This window comes from Bombina bombina, chromosome 1, assembly GCF_027579735.1.
Source record: "Bombina bombina isolate aBomBom1 chromosome 1, aBomBom1.pri, whole genome shotgun sequence".
NCBI classification, from domain to species: domain Eukaryota; kingdom Metazoa; phylum Chordata; class Amphibia; order Anura; family Bombinatoridae; genus Bombina; species Bombina bombina.
This window is the reverse complement of record NC_069499.1, coordinates 1,342,690,054-1,342,714,989: the sequence shown is the minus strand read 5'-3', so window position 1 is coordinate 1,342,714,989 and position 24,936 is coordinate 1,342,690,054. Positions and strand designations below refer to the sequence as shown.

Here is a 24,936-nt window from a genome sequence, read left to right as displayed (position 1 = left end):
AAGAGTTAAAGAATGACCCAAGAATAACCATAAAACAGGCGGACAAGGGAGGAGGGGTAGTCATATTAAACACGACAGATTATCTAGGGGAAGCTAATAGAATATTAGAAGATAAGAAAACTTATAAAAAACTGCCATTCAATCCTATTCAAAAACAAATTATAAAATTTGAAAAAATTATCAATAAAGCTAAAACAGACGGAATTATAACCAATCAAGAATATCAATTTATTAATATCACACATCCGAAAACGCCAGTTTTTTATTACCTCCCCAAAATTCATAAAACACTAGAACACCCCCCCCCCCCCGGACGCCCGATTATCTCAGGGATCAATTCCTTAACTTCAAATATGTCACAATATGTAGATAAATTTCTACAGAAATACGTACAGTCATTACCCTCATACCTAAAGGATACAACAGATTTTCTGAACACTATATCTAATGTGAAATGGTTAAAAGAATATACACTCGTCACGTGTGATGTAAATTCTTTATATACCAACATAGGACATAAATTGGGAATTGAAGCATCAGAACATTTCTTAAATCAGGATTATGAAATGAAAACACCTCAAATACAATTTATAACAGAATGCATACAATTTATTTTGGAGAACAATTATTTTAATTTTAATAACACATTTTATTTACAATTACAAGGTACTGCTATGGGCACGAGGTTCGCACCCAGTTATGCAAATCTTTTCATGGGGAGATTTGAACATGATAATATCCTACACTCCCCATGGGGTGCGAACCTCGTGCTCTATAGGAGATTTATAGACAACATATTCTTTATTTGGAATGGTGACCAAGAACTTCTAGATTTGTTTCTTGAGGACTTAAATTGTAACAACTGGGGTATCAGCTTTATATATGAACATAGTAAAGAAAGCATACATTTTCTAGATGTCAAAATAAACATAATTAACAACCAGATAACAACTGAAACATACTTCAAGCCTACTGATATCAATAATTATATACACCCAGAGAGCTGCCATCTGGAAAAATGGATCAATAATATACCAAAAAGTCAATTTTACAGAATTAAAAAGAACTGTTCAGAAGAAGAAGCATTTCATAGACAAGCAAATGAATTAGAAAATAAATTTCAAGAAAAAGGTTATCAAGAAGTAATAATAGAGACAGCTAAAACTCAAGCAATGAAGAAAAATAGGAAAGAATTATTGGAACACACTAAAAATAAAACCATAAGTGAAATAACAGATTCATCTAAACAAGTTAAATTTATTACAGAATATAATGAGGATCATAAAATCCTAACCAGGATTTTACGCAAACATTGGCATATAATTAGGAAAGATCCATTACTAACAGATATAATAGAAGAACAACCAACAATTCTATTTAGAAAAACCAAAAACTTAAAAAGTATACTGGCTCCTAACCAATTTAATAAAACTAAGGAATCAAAAGAACAAGATTTATTAGGGAAGACACTACAAGGCTTTTACCCCTGTACCAGCTGTAAAGCCTGTAGATATGGTAAAAAAGACAAAGAAGTAAGATCTACTAAAAATAATTTTAGATACCCAATAAGAGAAGTAATCAGATGTTCTGATATTAACACCATATATTTAATACAATGCCAATGTAATTTACAGTACTTGGGCCAAACAAGTCGCCCATTACATGATCGAATCAGAGAACATCTTTCAAATATAAAAATAGGTAACTGTAAACATTTATTATCTAAACATTTTACAGAGGTTCATCAAAAGAAACCAATTGGCTTCAAATATTGGGGCATAAAAAAAGTAACAGATAAAAGAGGAGGTGATATAGAGAAACTCATGCTATTAAAAGAAGCAGAGTTAATCTTGAAATTTAATACACTAACCCCCAATGGTTTAAATGCCGAATTAGATCTCAACCCATTTATATAATTGAAAAGATCCCCAAACTGTATGTTAAGCTAATTTTCTATTATATATTTTTGAAAAAAACACTCAGTCAAAATAAACAATAGATATAGATGTTAGTTGGAATATCCAAAATATCGAAAATATTACTAAGGTTAATAACTTTAATAGTTTAAATCCATTATAAAACCCAATCCATTTATAAAACTGTAGAAAGATGTCCATATAGGAATATGATATTTAAGAATAATTATATAAGCCTATAATTAAAATAGTGCACACCAAACAGATCCAATACTAAATATCATAATAATTGTCATTGCACATAATATTATCACTATATCAGTTCACAGACTAAGCACATGGGAAAAAAGTACATTATGATTGCACTCCTTTTAAACAAATGGTAACAGTTTGAATGAATAATTACAAGCTCCTGTAATATGTCCTAATATCTCTATTGCATAAATAGGATAAAATATCGTTACAGTATGGAATCATAAACTTACAATTTATTATATAGGGAATGACATCTGTATTAGAGAAATTTATTATATGAATCAAGTATCATTTTTATGAATGCATCTAAACACATTAATTGACACATAAGAAGGCTCACTAAAAACCAAAAGGGAGGAGTCATTAAGCAGACCGGAACCTTAAATAGAGCTGTATTCCACACTACAACATACAAGTCTTGATAAAGGCGCAGGAGAGCGCTGAAACGCGTAGACAGACTATCGAGTGTGGATTTTATAAGCCGCAACAGAACCAAGCAAGTCAGGATTCCAAGGAGATACACTCCCCCCACGATCCGGTTACCTGATTGGCCTCCAACGGAACACGTGAGATATACGACGTCAGGGAGAGGAAGCAAGCTGCCGGGAACTTCAAACGGAGAGACGCTGATCCTCCATTAAGGTATAACATTGGGTGAGCAGCTTCCCAAGACCCCAAACATAACGAGGTAAGATACGATCAGAGGTCCGGTTAGGGGGAGTGCAACACTACATTGTCCAGATTTGGAGACACGAAAGAAAAATTTAAAGAACTCAGTTGTGGCCACAACTTCACTATATATTTTTTGCAACAAATGTATACATAATCCAAAAGTCAAGTTAAGACACACAAGGAGAGTATGAACTGGAACATTTGATACCACATCACTAATCAGACTCCAGTAGCCTTTTTATGAAAACAACGTGTTTTTACATAACGTGTTTTTACATATATGTATATGCAAACAATAGGTGGTTTACGAAACCATTCTGATTTCATTTTGATTTTATTTTGAGCAACATTTTATCTGTATAACATTTATAATTATATTTGTATTCGCATTTATATGTGAAATTTCATATAAAAATATTTTAAATATATACTAGTTTGGTGTGATTAGAATATATATTAGTTTGGTAAGAGAAAATACGGAGGAGCAATCAATTTATTTTACGTCAAATAATAGGGATTTAAAGGCACAATACGATACTAGATTTTTAAAGGTACATATTGATTTAAAGGCACATTACGACACTAGATTCTTAAAGGTATATACCGTAAACACAATATATGTACTATTAGCACTGTTTGAAACCAATAAGGTTATCACTAGAAAACATTAACAATATTGTTGACAATTTTCAATCACTAGGTGATAGGTAGATCAAGTAAACACGAGGAACAATTGTGAATACACATGAATAATAGATAATATATACAATTATCACAAAAATTAGTCCTACTCACAGCTAGAACTATTAGCGCTCCCCACACCCACCCACACACACTCATAGCATATGTGGATATGCCACAGAAAACCATAACTTTTTTGTTAGCCTTTTTGCTAATGGAAGTATATTAGAAATATGCTTCTATTGAATATTGAAATACACCTGTGCATATTTTAATGTTGATCTTCCTATCTCTTTTAAACAGTATAAGACTGTGAAATATTTTTTTTAATTATGTGTAGTTTAAAAAAAGACTTTGCAATATAATTTCATTATTTACATTGCCCTCTTTCCTGTAATTTAACTCTGAAAATTGATTTTGTAAATACCACAGTTTCTATAAAGTAATTGGTGCCGCCTTTAGTTTTCCTGTTATCTTGCTCTCTTGTTGAGAACAATTAGGTACAGATATGAAACAGGCAATAAAAGAGATCGTCCAAACTCTATTTTATTGATTTATATCTGTCCCTAATTGTTCCGCAGAAGACATAGATAAATAGAAAACTAGTTCAAAGATGACGGTGCCCATTACTTTATAGAAACTAAACCTTTACACTTATATCTTCAATATTTAAAGGGACATTGTACACTAGATTTTTCTTTGCATAAATGTTTTGTAATTGATCTATTTATATTGCCCACCTGGGAGTTTTTTTTAGTAACAATGTAGTTTTGCTTATTTTTTAATAACATTGTGGTGATTTTTAAGACCCCTAACCAAGCCCCAAAGTATCAGATGTAGACTCAAGCCTACAGATTCCTGCTTGCTCCTATTTGTATTACAGGTATTTTCATATGCAGGGCAGGGGGGAGTGTCTGCTCTTCCTGCTTTCTCAGCCCGTTTCAGCTGGTGTCCCAGCCTAACCTCAGCAACATGCTAAACAGGGAGTTTCTAATTCAGTTTTTAAAAAGGTTTTATACTGGATTTTTATATCAGTATCTGTGCATATCCTTCTTACAGTAGTGTCTATTACATGCAGTTATATGAAAACATTGGTGTATACTGTTACTTTAAACAGCAAAACTAAAATATAAATCTGTCTTTCTTACAATTATGATCATGTTTACTCCAGTAAGAAGTTTGGTCTAGTTCCTCCAAATAAGGCAACTGGTGGGGGAAATTTGGAAATTAAAAGACAATTGAAACAAAACAAGTGTTAATGTATAAAGAAAGCTTTCACACTTGGTGGGAATGTTTATTTGATGCAATGATACAGAAAACACTTGTATCCATGCATCATTTGCCTTTATTTATGTATAATATATAAGGCAAAAAAACAAAAAACAATTAAAATAGTTGCTAGTAAGAGCGTCAGTAGACTTATCGGTGAAAAGGATGCACAGTCACACAGATACTATTACTATACTTCATGAATTAAAGTGCCCTTTATTTGTTTTAACAGTCAACCCTAGCGTTTCAAAAATGCTATGGTTGACTTTCACTTTAAACTCCTAGATGGAGCATATCAGGGTCACCTGAGGATATTATGCCAAGATTTCTGTTTCAATATGTTGACTGCTATAGGGAGTCTGTATTTGTTAAAATATTTAATTTCACTATCTGCGGCTAAGCTCCTTCTATAGCCGGAGCTGTATTTATTGTTATACTTTCTAGAGAAATATATCAGGACCGAGTTATCAAATCTAGGAGTAAGCGAAGTTTAAAAATTAGGAGACAGTGCTCCTGACATGTACGTCCCTGATACGCTTTTCACATCACGCATCTTCGGAGGGGCATGCGCCGGCCCTGTTTGTTAATATTTATTCAGTTGAAAATCCCTCCTTCTCTCTCTGATCCGCTATTTCCTGGGGGAGTGGTTGATATCTATTGGTTATGCGGTTTGTCTATTTGCTCCGATTGTTACCATATGTCTTATTCTGTCACAACACAGAATCCGACCAATGAGGGCTGTGAAATAATTTCCTGTTTCACTATGATTGGATGATCATGTTTACACTTGAACTGGATACAATGTACTATTTTTTCAGAACATTCTGCGATGTATGTGGCTTATTATACTAGTATCTTATATATGATGACATTGTATATATTCATGTCCCGAGATTGATTCTTTTTGTTGGTCAGATTGCTATGACAGACAAAGGATCTAAATGTTCAGCATATGTTATATGTTAGTATCGCTATTATGTGCATCATACTATTTAATCATGTTTTTCACTTGCTAAATTCATTGAACGGTATTGTGCCTATATCTACTTTTGGTGTTTTTTAATGTTAAAACGACGTTTGTAGTATGTTAAAGGGACACTAAACCAAAAAAAAAATTATTTCATGATTCAGATAGAGCATGCACTTTTAAGCAACTTTCTAATTTACTCCCATTATCAATTTTTCTTCATTCTCTTGCTATCTTTATTAAAAAGCAGGAATGTGATGCATAGAAGCCGGCCCATTTTTGGTTGAGAACCTGGGTTATGCTTGCTTATTGGTGGGTAAATGTAAGGCTCCAATAAGCAAGCACTATCCATGGTGCAAATCATAAAATGGGCTGGCTGCTAAGATTTACATTCCTGCTTTTAAAATAAAGATAGCAAGAGAACAAAGAAAAAATGATAATAGGAGTAAATTAGAAAGTTGCTTAAAATTGAATGTGCTATCTGAATTATGAAAGAAGAAAAATTGGATTCAGTGTCCCTTTAACCCCTTAACGACCGAGGACGTGCAGGGTACGTCCTCAGAAAAAAGGCAGTTAACGCCTGAGAACGTACCCTGCACGTCCTCGGTGTGGAAAGCAGCTGGAAGTGATCCTGCTCGCTTCCAGCTGCTTTCCGGTTATTGCAGTGATGCCTCGATATGGAGGCATCCTGCAATAACCTTTTACGGCCATCCGATGCAGAGAGAGCCACTCTGTGGCCCTCTCTGCACCGGACATCGATGGCCGGTATCGTTGGTGGGTGGGAGCCGGTGTGGGAGGTGGGTGGCGGCCATCGATGGCCCTGGTCATGTGCAGCGGAGGCGGGATCGTGGGCGGGTAAGTCCGGGGGAGCGCGCACGTGCACGAGGGGGCGGGGGCGGGCGCGTGCACGGGGAGGGAGCGGGTGGGAACGCTACACTACAGAAAAAATGTGGGACATTTAATGTTAAAAAAAAACCCCTTAGGTGTGATTTAGGTGGTGGGGGTTGGTCCGTGGGCGGGGGGGGGGGGATTGAGCTACACAACAGAAAAAAAATAAAAAAATTAAAAAAAATAAACATTTGATTGTTCAAACTGGGTACTGGCAGACAGCTGCCAGTACCCAAGATGGCCCCCAATAAGGCTGAGAGGGAGGCTTAGAGAGCTGTTTTGGGGGGATCAGGGAGGTTGGAGGTTAAGGGGGATCCTAAACACAGCATATGTAAATATGCTTTTTTTTTTTTTCTTAAAAAAAAAACAAACAAAAAAACTTTTATTTTAGTACTGGCAGACTTTCTGCCAGTACTTAAGATGGCGGGGACAATTGTGGGGTGGGGGAGAGAAGGGAGCTGTTTGGGAGGGATCAGGGGGTGGGATGTGTCAGGTGGGAGGCTGATCTCTACACTAAAGCTAAAATTAACCCTGCAAGCTCCCTACAAACTACCTAATTAACCCCTTCACTGCTAGCCATAATACACGTGTGATGCGCAGCAGCATTTAGCGACTTTCTAATTACCAAAAAGCAACGCCAAAGTCATATATGTCTGCTATTTCTGAACAAAGGGCATCCCAGAGAAGCATTTACAACCATTTGTGCCATAATTGCACAAGCTGTTTGTAAATAATTTCAGTGAGAAACCTAAAATTGTGAAAAAATTAACGGTTTTTTTACTTTGATCGCATTTGGCGGTGAAATGGTGGCATGAAATATACCAAAATGGGCCTAGATCAATACTTGGGGTTGTCTACTACACTACACTAAAGCTAAAATTAACCCTAGAAGCTCCCTACATGCTCCCTAATTAACCCCTTCACTGCTGGGCATAATACACGTATTGTGCGCAGTGGCATTTAGCAGCCTTCTAATTACCAAAAAGCAAAGCCAAAGCCATATATGTCTGCTATTTCTGAACAAAGGGGATCCCAGAGAAGCATTTACAACCATTTATGCCATAATTGCACAAGTTGTTTGTAAATAATTTCAGTGAGAAACCTAAAGTTTGTGAAAAAATTTGTGAAAAAGTGAACAATTTTTTTTATTTGATCGCATTTGGCGGTGAAATAGTGGCATGAAATATACCAAAATGGGCCTAGATCAATACTTTGGGATATCTTCTAAAAAAAAATATATACATGTTAAGGGATATTCAGGGATTCCTGAAAGATATTAGTGTTCCAATGTAACTAGCGCTAATTTTGAAAAAAAATGGTTTGGAAATAGCAAAGTGCTACTTGTATTTATGGCCCTATAACTTGCAAAAAAAAGCAAAGAACATGTAAACATTGGGTATTTCTAAACTCAGGACAAAATGTAGAAACTATTTAGCATGGGTGTTTTTTAGTGGTTGCAGATGTGTAACAGATTTTGTGGCTCAAAGTTAGAAAAAGTGTGTTTTTTTCCATTTTTTCCTCATATTTTATAATGTTTTTTATAGTAAATTATAAGATATGATGAAAATAATGGTATCTTTTGAAAGTCCATTTAATGGCGAGAAAAACGGTATATAATATGTGTGGGTACAGTAAATGAGTAAGAGGAAAATTACAGCTAAACACAAACACCGCAAAAATGTAAAAATAGCCTTGGTCCCAAACGGACAGAAAATGGAAAAGTGCTGCGGTCATTAAGGGGTTAAAAGTCATTTAAGATTTCTGTTAATAATGTATAAAGAAAGTTTTCACACTTGGTGGGAATGTTTATTTGATGCAATGATACAGAAAACACTTGTATCCATGCATCATTTGCCTTTATTTATGTATAATATACAAGGCAAAAAAAAAAACAATTAAAATAGTTGCTAGTAAGAGCGTCAGTAGATTTATCGGTGAAAAGGATGCACAGTCACATCACACAGATACTACAAGGTGTTGTTTGGCCCCATTAAAATACCAAACAAATCTGCCTCTCAGAATGTTCCTAGAGCTTTCGCAGCATCAGTACAAATATATTGTTAGATGATGTTAATAGATAATAAATTAAAACGTGTAAAATTCGAAACTGCGTTCTCAAAATGGGAGCATTTACCCTATGTGTATTGCAAATCAATAGACCATGTACAAAGTTGAACGTTTGTTACGTTAACATAAATGTCACATACAAATCTTCATGTTCGGAACAAAGCCATAATTATTTAATATAACGGGTACATTTTACATTGTAAATAGGAAATTTACAGTACTTCATCATACACTAATGACAGATGCAGAAAAACTACAATTCCCTACGTAATATTTCACATCTTCTTCCTGTTTCCTGCTGACTGGTTGGTTGCCTTGGTGACAGGACGCGGTGCGGTAGGTAGAAGAAAACAGTAAATTGTATCATCTTGGACTACTTTTATAAAACATTTAGGGTAATAACATTTTTATTTTGCAAGATGCTAGGTGCCCTTTATATTAGCTAGTACTGTAGAAAAAGCCGATGTATAATTAGTTGCATATTCTAGAGAATTACGGATTCCAGCATTATCTTCGTGTTTTTTTTAAAAAAGTGACGGGTAAGGGGTCAATTGAATACTTCAGATGATTGTATATGTACTCGGGGTCACACCGATGAGATAGGTTAAAGAAACGAAGAGGATGTAGCAAAAAAACACAGGCATTATATGCTTTCAAAATTAGTATATTTGTTTCTGACTGTATTCTGGAGGAAAGTCTGGGTGCATCAATGGGAGGTTCTAGGGTCAGCTGCTTCCCAGGTTCATTAATTCTCACCACTTGAATAAAAGTAAGCTATATATAGCAAGGTCAAAATTAAAATGTGCATGATGCATTTCACTTTGAAATAGAAGCATTGTTGCAAGAAACTTACATTAGCAAAAATGCTTCTAGTAAAAGTTATTACTGTTTTTGTGTGGCATACGCACATATGCTGTCAGGGCCTGTGCATCAGTATTCAAACACCACACTCTCTCAAAGAGTCAGCAGTGACTTGTATGACACAAATGACATATTCATAGAAACAATACATACTACGCCAGCTCTCTGAGCAGGAATAGTGTTTGAATACTGGTGCACTGCCCTCACAGGATATGTGAGTATGCTGTTGAAAAACTATGATATCTTTTACTAGAAGCATTTATGCTAATGCAAGAATATTGCACAAATGATGCTTCTATTTCAAAGTGAAATGCATCCATGCAAATTTAAATTTTGAACTTTCTTTAATAAAGGCTAACTGGCATGCTAGATTACTGTTTTTTTGTGGCACTCGGAAATCTGATGACTGTGAGTGATAAAGAGAGCTTAGCTGACTGAAGTAGCAAAATAAGGTACAATGGTGGTGCAGTTTGGGCAAGGCAGCTGATTTTATGCAATGTGGAGTGTTTTTTTTTTTTTTTAATGCAGTTGATAAAAATGGATGGTGATAGAGAAGAGGATCAGAATTTTGAAGAAGAGGAGGAAAATGAGCAGGAGGAGGAAATTGAGCAGGAGGACGAAAATGAGCAGGAAGAGGAAAATGAGCAGGATGAAGATGAGTATCCTCTAAGTGAGGAGCAGGAAAACAATGAGTTTACATCTGATGAGTAAATATGAATTTCAAAAACTCTCTTGTGCATATTTAATATTTGTCTGCTTTGACAAATCCCATGTAATATAGGAATGATTCCCTTTATGTAAAACAGTGGTGCATCTTCCTAACACATGGGACTGGGGATGATTATTTTAGAAGTTTTAAAGGGACAGTAAAGTCATAATTAGACATTTATGATTTAGACATAACACAATTTGAAACATCTTTCATATTTACTTGTATTATTTAATTTGCTTCCTTCTCTTGTTATCCTTTGCTGAAAGGTTAATCTAGGTAATCTCAGAAGCAGCAAAGGACCTAGGTTCTAGCTGCTGATTGGTGGTTGCATATATATCGATTGTCATTGGCTCTCAAATGTGTTTAGTTAGAAACCAGTAGTGCATTGCTACTCCTTCAACGAATGATACCAAGAGAATTAAACAAATGTGTTAATATAAGTAAACTGGAAAGTTGTTTAAAATTGTATGTTCCACCTAAATCATGAAAGAAAAATGTTGGGTTTCATGTCCCTTTAAGGGCTGCATATAAATGTATGACTATTAAACACACTGGTAATATATGTCCTAAAAATCTCCATTGGCACAGGACTAGATTTAGGTAAGGTTGCAGGTGTAATTCTGACTGCTGTTTTTTTCCTCCATAGGGCTCTTCTGAGCTGTAGTGGTCACCCTAAACCACACATTTTTAGTTCTGCTTTTTCCTGAGACCACAAAAACGTTGGCACGCATTCTTAGTTCTGCAATTTCACTAGGAAAAAGTTGTGTTTAGGACTGTATGTGGCCATCCCTAATATAAGAAATGCGCAAAAGAAACAATGTTCAGAAAAAGGTTTGCTGCACTAACCCACATTTTTCGTGATTCAGATAGAGCATGCAATTTTAAGCAACTTTCTAATTTACTCCTATTTTCAAAATTTCTTCATTCTCTTGGTATATTTATTTGAAAAGCAAGAATGTATGTTTAGCTGGCCCATTTTTTGGTGAACAACCGGGGTTGTTCTTGCTGATTGGTGGATAAATTCACCCACCAATAAACAAGTGCTGTCCAGCGTTTGAACCAAAATTGTCTGGCTCCTTTGCTTAGATGCCTTCTTTTTCAAAAAAAGATAGCAAGAGAATGAAGAAAAAATGATAATAGGAGTAAATTAGAAAGTTGCTTAAAATTGCATGCTCTATCTGAATCACGAAAGAAAAAATTTGGGTTCAGTGTCTCTTTAATACTATATAAGAAAATGCATAAAATACAAAAAAAAAATAGTGTCAAAATTGATTCATACATACATCATTCACGCAAATACTTTATTGAGATATTGTAACAAACAGGCACACCACATACATGCTAAGTTAAAAATACTTAAAGTGAAAGTCAACCATAGCGTTTTTGAAATGCTAGGGTTGACTGTTGAAACAAATAAAGGGCACTTTCATTCATGAGGTATAAGATACTTCATGCAGAAAGTGCCTTTATTAGTTTCATTCAACTGTTCGCAGTTCTTAGCTGCTGCAGCAGCCCACGGCAAAAAAATATTTTAAATCCGGCTCCCATGGGCGCCAAACCGGATTTACTGCATGGCTATTGGCTAAGAGGTGAAAACGTCACCTCGTAGCAAAAAAAATTTTTTGGCCGTGAGCTGCTGTAGCAGCTAAGAACGGCGAACAGTTGAAACAAATAAAGGCACTTTCTGCATGAAGTATCTTATACGTCATGAATGAAAGTGCCCTTTATTTGTTTTAACAGTCAACCCTAGCGTTTCAAAAACGCTATGGTTGACTTTCACTTTAAACTCCTAGAAGGAGCATATCGGGGTGACCTGAGGATATTATGCCAAGATTTCTGTTTAAATATGTTAACCGCTATAGGGAGTCTGTATTATCCAAAATATTTAATTTCACTATCTGCGGCTAAGCTCCTTCTATAGCCGGAGCTGTATTTATTGTTATACTGGCTAGAGAAATATATCAGGACCGAGTTATCAAATCTAGGAGTAAGCAAAGTTTAAAAATTAGGAGACAGTGCTCCTGACATGTACGCCCCTGACACGCGTTTCACATCACGCTTCTTCGGAGGGGTATGCACCGGCTCTGTTTGTTAATATTTATTCAGTTGAAAATCCCTCCTTCTCTCTCTGATCCGCTATTTCCTGGGGGAGTGGTTGATGTCTATTGGTTATGCGGTTTGTCTATTTGCTCCGATTGTTACCATATGTCTTATTCTGTCACAATACAGAATCCGACTAATGAGGGCTGTGAAATAATTTCCTGTTTCACTATGATTGGATGATCATGTTTACACTTGAACTGGATACAATGTACTATTTTTTCAGAACATTCTGCGATGTATGTGGCTTATTATACTAGTATCTTATATATGATGACATTGTATATATTCATGTCCCGAGATTGATTCTTTTTGTTGGTCAGATTGCTATGACAGACAAAGGATCTAAATGTTCAGCATATGTTATATGTTTGTATCGCTATTATGTGCATCATACTATTTAATCATGTTTTTCACTTGCGAAATCCATCGAACGGTATTGTGCCTATGATATCTACTTTTGGTGTTTTTTAATGTTAAGTTATTTGGGAAAAATATCTATTTTAATAGCACTACGTTTGTAGTATGTTAAAGGGACACTAAACCAAAAAAAAATATTTCGTGATTCAGATAGAGCATGCAATTTTAAGCAACTTTCTAATTTACTCCTATTATCAATTTTTCTTCGTTCTCTTGCTATCTTTATTAAAAAAGCAGGAATGTGATGCATAGAAGCCGGCCCATTTTTGGTTGAGAACCTGGGTTATGCTTGCTTATTGGTGGGTAAATGTAAGGCTCCAATAAGCAAGCACTATCCATGGTGCTGAAACTAAAATTGGCTGGCTACTAAGATTTACATTCCTGCTTTTAAAATAAAGATAGCAAGAGAACGAAGAAAAATTGATAATAGGAGTAAATTAGAAGGTTGCTTAAAATTTCATGTGCTATCTGAATTATGAAAGAAAATAAATTGGGTTGAGTGTCCCTTTAAAAGTCATTTAAGATTTCTGATATTCCTGATCTTGTATTCGATATTAGGATTACAGGGTTAATGTTTAAAAATTACCCAAAAATGTTTATGATTTTGGTGTTACCATAATAGTGTGTAAATGTTTATGAGTAACTCAAAGATTATTTAGGATCTCAATGTTTCCCTAAAAGTGTGTAATTATTAGTTAGTGATTCAAAGAATATATGTGCATATATAGCAAAAATATAAAAGACGGGGAACTGTGCTGGGATTACAAATTGTATTTTACTAAATGAGGGAAATTGGCTAAAAGTGAGTAAAATGGTAAGTGCTGTAGGAATATAAATGGGATGTGAAAAGTGAGAGAATATATGTGTTATAGTCACTTACATGATATTAATTAATGCCTTTTAGAATAAAGTCTGTCCTGCTGAGTGACGTGACAAATTAAAAACGAATAAAAAAAGAGTCATATGGTAACAATCGGAGCAAATTGACAAACCGCTTAACCAATAGACATCAACCACTCCCCCAGGGAATAGCCAATCAGAGATAGAAGAAGGGATTTTAAACTGAATAAATATTAACAAACAGAGCCGGTGTTCTAAAATAAGTTGTATACCGCATAAGAATGCGTGACCTACGTCACTTCCAGTGACGTGAATCAGCTGCCGGAGGTGTGTGGCGCTCACTGCGCATTCGCGCAAGAGGCCCAACCTCCTCAAAACAGCTGATTAAAACTATGTAACGGGTCGAGGAATTATATGGCCCGTAATCTTCATTGCGCAGGCGTGAACAATGCAGCGCATGCGCACACGGCCCTACTTTTCACTCATCAGAGACAAGGCATAGGCGGCGCACTGGCAGGCAACACGACCCTATTGGTTGTACAGCCACTGAATTCATAGACACACGGACCAATCAGGTAATGCAGTAACGCTTTTTTCCTATGTATTATCTGATCGGTCCATAGTCCGTTTGATTTGCCCACCGCCATTCAATTTACAAATTGGTCCATCCTGCTCCATCGACTTGACATGCCCGGGGGGTGGGGGTGTAGAGGGGTGCTCATGGGGGTTACAGGGGGTGCTGATGGGGCTTACGTAAGTTACACGGGGGTGCTCATAGGGGATACAGGGGGTGCTGATGGGGCTTATGTCGGTTACACAGGGGGTGTTTATGGGGGTTACAGGGGGGGCTGGTGGGGCTTATGTATGTTTCACAGGGGGTACCTACATAAGCCCCATCAGCACACCCTGTAACCCCCATAAGCACCCCCTGTGTAACCGACATAAGCCCCATCAGCCCCCCCTGTAACCCCTATAAGCACCCCCTGTGTAACTTACGTAAGCCCCATCAGCCCCCCTGTATCCCCTATAAGCACCCTCTGTGTAACTTACGTAAGCCCCATAAGCACCCCCCATCCCGGGCACGGCAAGTCGGCGGCGCGGGATGGACCAATTTGTAAATTGAATGGAGGTGGGCAAATCAAACAGACTACGGACCGATCAGATAATACATAGGAAAAAAGCGTTACTGCATTATCTGATTGGTTCGTGTAGTCACTGTCTTGACAACCAAGGCATTATTCGCGCATGCGCAATGAAGATTACGGGCCAAAGAATTCCTCGACCCTAAAATAAGTCGCCTTAAACAGCTGTTTGGAGGAGGTTGGGCCTCTTGCGCATGCCCAGTGAGCGCCACACACATCCAACAGCTGATTTCACGTTAATGGAAGTGACGTAGTACCCGCATTCTTATGGTATATAACTTATTTTAGAACACCAGCGTGTACCCCTCCGAAGAAGAAAAAGCGTGATGTGAAACGCATGTCAGGGGCGTACATGTCAGGAGCACTGTCTCCTAATTTTTAAACTTCGCTTACTCCTAGATTTGATCACTCGGTCCTGATCTAGCCAGTATAACAATAAATAAAGTATTTGCGTGAATGATGTATATAAGAAACAATTTTTACATAATTTTTTTGTATTTTATGCACTTTCTTATATAGTATTAAAGGTGCAGCAAACCTTTTTCTGCACATTGTTTCTTTTGTGCTTTTCTAGTATTAGTCAATTTGCTAGTCACCTTATAACAGGCAGTTGCTGAATACAATAAGCTGACCTTATAACTGCCTGTTATTTTTGATTATAAAAAGTGCATAAACCCACACACTTTGCCTTAATTACATCCCTAATATAAAACATTTAGCAGAACCTAGAACGATGTATGTTACAGATACCGGAGAACCTTATTTAGAGAGTTACATTTGACATAGTTCACTAGCACATGCAACAGGAGAATTTTGTAGAACGATGTGTAGCATGAGCAATATATTGTAAGTGCCAATGATATGGCTATTGTTCATATGCAAGTAAATACATCATGAGTTGTAGCCAGACATTTGTTGCTTTTTATTTTTTAGTAAATGTATTGTTCTGCCTTTTCTTTGTTTTATCTGAGACCTTTACAAGTCTTCTGGTGTTTCAGGGTGAGAGATGTGCTTTATTTATTAAGCACAGGATTCCCTGAGTCTTATAAAACTAATTCTCACAAGGAGGAAATGCTTCTGACTTTAACTGAGAACTTCTGGCGTCAGTACACACACCTGTACCCTGATCGCAGACATCTCTTTATGAGTCCACAAAACGAGTGTGGTGTGCAGGTAAGGCAGCATCTCCAGGACACTGTTGTGTGCAGCCGAGGCTTTGACTCAGCATTGTGTATTTGCATGTGTTGTGCAAGTGATATGATGACTGTTAATCAGGATTGTGTGCATGTTTTTTTTATTATTATTAAAGGGATACTGAACCCAGTTGTTTTCTTTCGTGATTCAGATAGAGCGTGCCATTTTAAGCTTTCTAATTTACTCCTATTATCAATTTTCTTCGTTCTCTTGGTATCTTTATTTGAAAAAGCAGGAATGTAAGCTTAAGAGCCAGCGCATCTTTGGTTCAGAACCTGGGTAGCGCTTGCCGATTGGTGTCTAAATGTAGCCACAAATCAGCAAGCGCTACCCAGGGTGCTGAACCAAAAATGGACCTGCTTGTAAGCTTACATTCCTGCTTTTTCAAATAAGGATAGCAAGAGAATAAAGGAAAATTGATAATAGGAGTAAATTAGAAAGTTGCTTAAAATGGCATGCTCTATCTGAATCATGAAAGAAAAAAAAAAGGGTTCAGTATCTTCTTTAACGTTGACATGTCTTTTGGAAAAAAAAAGTCATGTTAATTACCAATATTTATTCTGTAATTCGAAATAACTTCAGTACCTCATACACAGCAGAAATATCAAGAGCTATCTATCTATTTAATCTATCTATCTATCTATCTATCTATCTATCTATCTATCTATCTATCTATCTATCTATCTACCTATCTATCAGAGCTGCACAGACATTAGTGAACTAATGTTGTTTGTCTCAGTGTGATCTATTTATGTGCACAGTTTGAGTTGAGTGCTGCAATATGCTTGTTCCATATCAGGAATTACTTACTCGGGCTGCTCTGGTGTATTGGCAGACTGAGCTGATAAATACTGTCTTGTTCTTGTTAAATAAAGTGCTTAAGCTGCAGGTATAAAATATGCTATGTTCAGCTGACATTATCACAAGGCGTTCATCTGGGAGACTGCAAATCACCCCAGCACACTTATTATCCCTGCATGTCCTTTTTCTTTATCGTGTTGTTTGGGATATAAGGCATAAAGTGGCGGCCTCTTCTATTTTTTATATAATTCTGACCTCATCCCTCAGATCAGTAATGAATAGTACAAAATAGCACTAATTCTACAATTAAAAATACAGTCAGCAAATTATGGTTTTAGGCTACCACACCACATTTACTCCTTCTTGTAGCAATCCTAAACAAAGGTTGGCAGCCGTCCTCAGTTACGCACAGAAGCACATTTTCTTAACAGTCATTCTCTTTGAGCGACTACTGCAGTGCAATACTGCTTAGACCTCTACATTCAGACCATGTGGCAGGAAACTGCATAAGTAAGGTGATAGATGGGGAGGAAAAACAGGTGATTTTGTTCCAGGGCATAGAAAGAAGACATGGTGGAGATGAAGTATTTAAATGAGAAAAGTTTGAATGGTAAAGACAATATGTTGACCCCACCAATACTAGCTATTATACTTACCAGTGGATTTGTTAGTTGCCTTTACAGTGGTCTTTTATTAACACCCCAAATAATATGATCTAGAACCACCATTACTCTTATTGGTTAAAGGATTCTTTATTATTGCACATCCAAACATTTCAGGGATCCACTTCCTCAGTTAGTAAAGATTTTAACACACATTTATCAGGCTATGTTCAAGGGCTTAAAGTTAATTGTGAAATTTGTGGGACTATCCTGAACTTGGTACTCCATCCCACTGTCTTGCCTTCAAATATATATGTCCATTTTTTTTTTCTCAGAAAAATTTGAGATCAAAGTAATCTTCCCTCAGTTTGACCAGACTCTGCCCTGGGCCACTGAAAGCCTACTAATACTCAGCCACCTTACACCTAGCCCCTGGTTACATTTGACCATTTGGGGTGATATGATGTTTTGGGTATGGTTACCAGGCTTTGTTTTGTGCATGGTTATTGGGCCATGATGAGTGCATGCATAGTTAATTGGTGTGTTGTGTAAATGTGTTATGTATGTTGCAACATTGGTTTGATTTTGTCATTGTGCTCAGTAAAAGAAGTGAACATTCATCTGTTTCCTACAGAAATTTGTCTGCACTACACTGCGACCCACACTTCTTCCCTACCCAGAGTTGTATCATTGGGACCAATGTGCCCAGTTTGTGGCAGAGTATCTGAGTATGAAGCCATTGCACCCTCCACTAAATCTGGTAAGTTTGCTTCATGTACCTTAATCCAATAGATTCACTATTGGTGATGCTTTCAGTTATTTTGCTAAAAAAAAAACACTCAGAAATATATATGGACTGACCAACGTTTTATCAACTATCTGGCCCTTTTAAAAAATGATAAGCCTCACATCATACTTATATTATATTATATAGATGGCAAATAACACAACAGTGTATGTTTATTAAACAACAATTAAAAATAAAGAAAGAAAATAAATAAAAACAATATTTTAGAACTTACAATGCCAGTGTATCTGCATTAAAATTGACACTTATATTATGCATCATTCCTGATTTCAAGATGTGTGTTCAGATCATGTGTATCACAAGAACAAAGTTGAAAACAGCACACCATGAACGTTACATGGTCATATGCAGTAAATAGATATATGCTTCTGAAATAGTAATAGCATTTTTATTCATACAAATATTTTGCAAAAATGCTTTGATTCAAAACTGAAAAGCACTCATGCACATTTCAATTTAGACTATTATTTTCCTTTAATGAACATAATGAAAAATTAGTAAAATAACTTAAAAAATTAAATTAAGACCATTTATACACCTGTTATTATACCTACCAGTAAAGTGGTTAGGTTAGGTGTCACTGCCCAATTCATATGCATGTTATACCTGCATCCAACACTGGATTTTGTTTGTGCATCACACCTGCATTTACCACTGGAACAGTCTCAGAGTGTCACTGCAGTGTGGACGTATGCACCTAGCACTTAGGCTACTGTATACCTTTATCCAGTGTTTACCCTGCTCACCTGCTTTTTCTAATTACCAGTTTTCTTGTCTGCCTTCTCTCTAATTTATACTTTGTATCATTTCAACTTTCAATACAGCCCGCCGTCCTCTACTCCTCTAGTACTATTCTGAACCTGCAGAAGGGGAATTGTTTTGACTTCAGTATACTACTGTGTTCTTTGCTACTGGGTGCTGGCTATGATGCTTACTGTGTTAGTGGCTACGCCACTCGGGAAATGTGTCTAGTGGATGAGACTCGAGAAGTTTGCCCCTTGCTCACTGGAACGGAGGAGGTAAGAAGTTAAAGGGACATAAAGCATATTTCTTTATATATGCATAATATATCAGCAATTAAATAGTACATTGCAAAAGCACTGCATTTGTTAGCAAACATTCGCCTAGAATCTTGCGTTAGCCTTAAAAAGCAACGTTGAGAGGTCCCAACGCTGCTTTTTAACGCCCCCGCTGGTATTACGAGTCTTGCAGGTACAGGTGTACCACTCGCTTTTTTTCCGCGACTCGAACATACCGCAAATCCACTTACGTCAATTGCGTATCCTATTTTTTCGATGGGATTTTCCTAACGCCGGTATTACGAGTCTTGGAAAAAGTGAGCGGTACAGCCTCTCCTGTCAAGACTCGTACCGCATTTAAAAGTCAGTAGTTAAGAGTTTTATGGGCTAACGCCGTAACATAAAACTCTTAACTAAAGTGCTAAAAAGTACACTAACACCCATAAACTACCTATTAACCCCTAAACCGAGCCCCCCCCCCACATCGCAAACACTTAAGTAAAATTTTTAACCCCTAATCTGCCGACTGGACATCGCCGCCACTTTAATAAATATATTAACCCCTAAACCGCCACACTCCCGCCTCGCAAACAGTTAAATTTTATTAACCCCTAATCTGCCGTCCCTAACATCGCCGACACCTACCTACATTTATTAACCCCTAATCTGCCGCCCCCAACGTCGCCGCCACTATATTAAATGTATTAACCCCTAAACCTAAGTCTAACCCTAACACCCCCCTAACTTAAATATAATTTAAATAAATCAAAATAAAATTACTACAGTTAACTAAATTATTCCTATTTAAAACAAAATACCTATAAAATAAACCCTAAGCTAGCTACAATATAACTAATAGTTACATTTGTATCTATCTTAGGGTTTATATTTATTTTACAGGCAACTTTGTATTTATTTTAACTAGGTACAATAGTTATTAAATATTTATTAACTATTTAATAACTTCCTAGTTAAAATAAATACAAATACACCTGTAAAATAAAACCTAACCTAAGTTACAATTACACCTAACACTACACTATAATTAAATAAATTTACTAAATTAACTACAATTAATTACAATAAAATAAAATAAACTAAAGTACGAAACCCCCCCCACTAAATTACAGAAAATAATAAAATAATTACAATTTTTAAAAACTAATTACACCTAATCTAATCCCCCTAATAAAATAAAAAAGCCCCCCAAAATAAAAAAAATCCCTACCCTATACTAAATTACAAATAGCCCTTAAAAGGGCTTTTTGCAGGGCATTGCCCCAAAGTAATCAGCTCTTTTACCTGTAAAAAAAATACAATACCCCCCCCCAACATTAAAACCCACCACCCACACACCCAACCCTACTCTAAAACCCACCCAATTCCCCCTTAATAAAACCTAACACTAACCCCTTGAAGATCACCCTACCTTGAGACGTCTTCACCCAACCGGGCAGAAGTGGTCCTCCAGACGGTCCGAAGTCTTCATCCTATCCGGGCAGAAGAGGTCCTCCAGACGGGCGGAAGTCTTCATCCAGACGGCATCTTCTATCTTCATCCATCCGGAGCGGAGCAGGTCCATCTTCAAGACATCTGACGTGGAGCATCCTCTTCCAATGACATACGACAACTAAATGACGGTACCTTTAAGTGACGTCATCCAAGATGGCGTCCCTTCAATTCCGATTGGCTGATAGAATTCTATCGGCCAATCGGAATTAAGGTAGAAAAAATCCTATTGGCTGATCCACGTCTGAAGACGTCTCAAGGTGGGGTGATCTTCAAGGGGTTAGTGTTAGGTTTTATTAAGGGGGAATTGGGTGGGTTTTAGAGTAGGGTTGGGTGTGTGGGTGGTGGGTTTTAATGTTGGGGGGGTATTGTATTTTTTTTTTACAAGTAAAAGAGCTGATTACTTTGGGGCAATGCCCCGCAAAAAGCCCTTTTAAGGGCTATTTGTAATTTAGTATAGGGTAGGGATTTTTTTTATTTTGGGGGGCTTTTTTATTTTATTAGGGGGATTAGATTAGGTGTAATTAGTTTTTAAAAATTGTAATTATTTTATTATTTTCTGTAATAGTTTGTACTTTTAGTTTATTTAATTTAATTGTAATTGATTGTAGTTAATTTAGTTAATATATTTAATTATAGTGTAGTGTTATGTGTAATTGTAACTTAGGTTAGGTTTTATTTTATTTTACAGGTATATTTGTATTTATTTTAACTAGGAAGTTATTAAATAGTTAATAACTATTTAATAACTATTGTACCTAGTTAAAATAAATACAAAGTTGCCTGTAAAATAAATATAAACCCTAAGATAGATATAGATGTAACTATTAGTTATATTGTAGCTAGCTTAGGGTTTATTTTATAGGTAAGTATTTAGTTTTAAATAGGAATATTTTTTTTAATTGTAGTAATTTTATTTATATTTATTTAAATTATATTTAAGTTAGGGGGGTGTTAGGGTTAGGGTTAGACTTAGGTTTAGGGGTTAATAACTTTAATATAGTGGTGGCGACTTTGGGGGCGGCAGATTAGGGGTAATAATTGTAGTTAGGTTGCAGCGACATTGGGGGCGGCAGATTAGGGGTTAATAAATAGTATGTAGGTGTCGGCGATGTTGGGGGCAGCAGATTAGGGGTTCATAAGTATAATCTAGGTGGCGGCGGTGTCCGGAGTGGCAGATTAGGGGTTAATAATATAATGCAGGCGGCGGCGATGTCGAGGACGACAGATTAGGGGTTAATAAGTGTAAGATTAGGGGTGTTTAGACTCGGGGTTCATGTTAGGGTGTTAGGTGTAGACATAAAATGTATTTCCTCATAGGAATCAATGGGACTGCGTTAGGAGCTGAACGCTGCTTTTTTGCAAGTGTTAGGTTTTTTTTCAGCCGAATATGCCCCATTGATTCCTATGGGGAAATCGTGCATGAGCACGTTTTACCAGCTCACCGCTAATGTAAGCAGTGCTGGTATTGAGGTGAGATGTGGAGCAAAATTTTGCTCTCCGCTCACTTTTCTGCGGCTAATGCCGGGTTTATAAAAACCCATAATACCAGCGCTGTCTGCAGGTGAGTGGTGAGCATAAACTGCTCTTTAACACCGCAAGCCTTACCGACAAAAACTCGTAATCTAGCCGATTGTTATTTAGTCTCTAGACATCTCCTTGAAAAGCCTCTTATCTTATGTGGAGCAAAATTTTGCTCTCCGCTCACTTTTCTGCGGCTAATGCCGGGTTTATAAAAACCTGTAATACCAGCGCTGTCTGCAGGTGAGTGATGAGCATAAACTGCTTGTTAACACCGCAAGCCTTACTGACAAAAACTCGTAATCTAGCCGATTGTTATTTAGTCTCTAGACATCTCCTTGAAAAGCCTCTTATCTTATCTCCGGGGCTGAGGCCAGTTAGGGACAGATACAAATAAGCTACTGCAGTGATCAAACAGTTACTGTGTTGCATGTTTCACTGTTAGGCTTGTCAAGTCTGGATTCTGCAATTCTTGTTGGAGTCAAGAAACCTACAATTGTTGAAGTTACAGAAAAATGAGGCAAAATAAAAAATTAAAGTGTATCACAAAGTTATTTTTAACCACACATAATTAAATATTTTATATTACAATCTTAAAGTGTTCTATGTTCATTTAAAGGAAATCTGACTGATATCTTTACATTTGAACAGGTTAAATGTTGACAACAAATGACAAATCTGACACATTGTGCCACATATCTCACAGTTTACTTGCAATTTTATACAAAAAGGTGCTGATCTTTTTTTAGTGTCATGTTAGAGCATTTTATTATTGTGTTATTGCTTGAATTTAACTATGTGTTTAACCTCTGCAGATGGGTTAAATATAAAGTTAAAATCAGATCTAAAGCAGCAATGCTTTATGCATAGCCACCAATCACAAGCTCGCTCCCAGGAGGACATTGCTGCTTCTGGGCCTACCTTGGGATGCTTTTCAATAAAGGATACCAAAGAATAAAGAAAATTTTACAAAAAGAAGGAAATTAAAAAATCTTAAAACTGCATGGTGTACTTGAACCATGAACGTTTCATTTTGACTCTCATGTCCTTGTAAATATTGTGTTGGATCAGTAGGAATACAAGTGCCTCCCATTGGTAAATACTGCTTATTTCATCACAAACTGCATTTGCTTGTCTGATTTTTTTAATTTAATTTTTATTTCTATTTTATGAAGTAAGATCAGTAGAGATAAAAAGCAGACTGCCGTAGGCCACATTCTGTTGAAAATGTATCCTGCAGACTGCAAGAGTATGAGAACAGGATATTGATACCACCTTTACTGGTTTTTAAGCATAACAAAAACTCATGGTCTTTCACAGTGGTATTATGGTTTAATTGCCAATATACAGTTTATTTCCATATGAATTTAAATGAAATGGTTGTAGTCCAGACAACATCAAGAACAAAGTATTACTTACCAGACACAAAAATATGTCTGAAATTAAATTTTATAAACCAAAATGCACAATAGAACTAACCTGGAAAGTTGTTTAAAATGTAATGCGCTATCCAATCCATTTATTTTTTACTTTACGTTTATGTAAGGTAAAGGCTGATATAACCAGTATTATCTAAAGGTGGCTATGCTTTATTGATTTTTAATTATTTTTGTCAGGAACATACTAGTTTGCAAAGACAGAGAACTAAGCTTTATCTCTAGAAGGGCTTGATTATGGAACACAACTAGCAAGCAGGTGGTGTGGTCACTGCAGTTATTAGCCATCATAGTGAATAGGAGGAATGTTTTAAATGAGGAGAGTGAGAGAAGCTATGTAGCTGTGGTGCTGATGAGGTTGTCAAGGGGGACGATCACATCTGCCAGAATGAGAACAGATGAAAAGGTGTTCAATAAATTGCTGTATGATCAATGGTTAGACATATAAGCGCAACATGTAGAGAGAAGAGATTGACTGTGAACCTCAAAGAATAAAGTGTAAGGAAGTGCAATGGTCTATGCCAACACAAAGTGTGACATATATGCATGACACAGATACATGGAATTGGAATACAGTTCTATAGCTATAGTGTGCATATGTGCTATTTTGTGGTTATTTTATTGATCATATTTTTAATATATAAATAGAATTCTTTGGAGCCCTCTCCCAAGACCACAAAGAAGTACAGTGTAAAGCCTCCACGACAGCTGATCAGTACTTTTGAGCAGCAGCAGAAAGAAAAGCAAGAAGCCAAGTTCCAGGCAGCTCTTCACAAGGAGCGTGAGGAGAAAGAGCAGATTCTGGCCGTGAGTAAAATACAAAGGCATATATAAATCTATGTAGGATTACAGTCCGTACCTCAAATTTATGGAAGGATCGCTGGAGCCGTCTACCTTCCAGCCCCGTCTGCTACTCCTCCACTCCAAGCTCACTGACTTGAAGCTCCACGAGGAACACCCAACCTGCAAACTCTTCAACCATAACTCCAATCCTGATTCACATGCTTGGATAATGCGGGCAAAACGCTACTCACAAAAGTGGCTACATGGGAGATCTTGATAAATTAAATTTGTTCCTTTATTTAACAAACATTAAACAATGGAACAAATTTCGTCAGCTAAGAGAGACGCCCATCTAATGCGTTTCACGCCACTTTCCTTGTGCCAGGATTAGAGTTACGGTAAACTACAAAGGTTCCAGTGAGGCCAAATACCTAATAAGACTCAGGAGGAGGAATAGCATCCTCTGTTATTGT

At 36.6% G+C, this 24,936-nt stretch overlaps 1 protein-coding gene across 1 annotated transcript in view; it reads left to right on the top strand.

The window, feature by feature from the left end:
* The first annotated feature begins 8,927 nt into the window (after positions 1-8,927).
* Positions 8,928-24,936, top strand: part of DRC7 (dynein regulatory complex subunit 7) — a 73,645-nt gene continuing 57,636 nt past the window's right edge. Inside the window, exons 1-6 of the mRNA XM_053719540.1 lie at positions 8,928-9,051; positions 10,105-10,283; positions 15,789-15,963; positions 18,022-18,147; positions 19,020-19,214; positions 24,329-24,487. Of these exons, the coding sequence (XP_053575515.1) occupies positions 10,114-10,283; positions 15,789-15,963; positions 18,022-18,147; positions 19,020-19,214; positions 24,329-24,487 (825 nt within the window). The 5' untranslated portion in view covers positions 8,928-9,051; positions 10,105-10,113. The remainder of the gene's footprint in view (positions 9,052-10,104; positions 10,284-15,788; positions 15,964-18,021; positions 18,148-19,019; positions 19,215-24,328; positions 24,488-24,936) is intronic.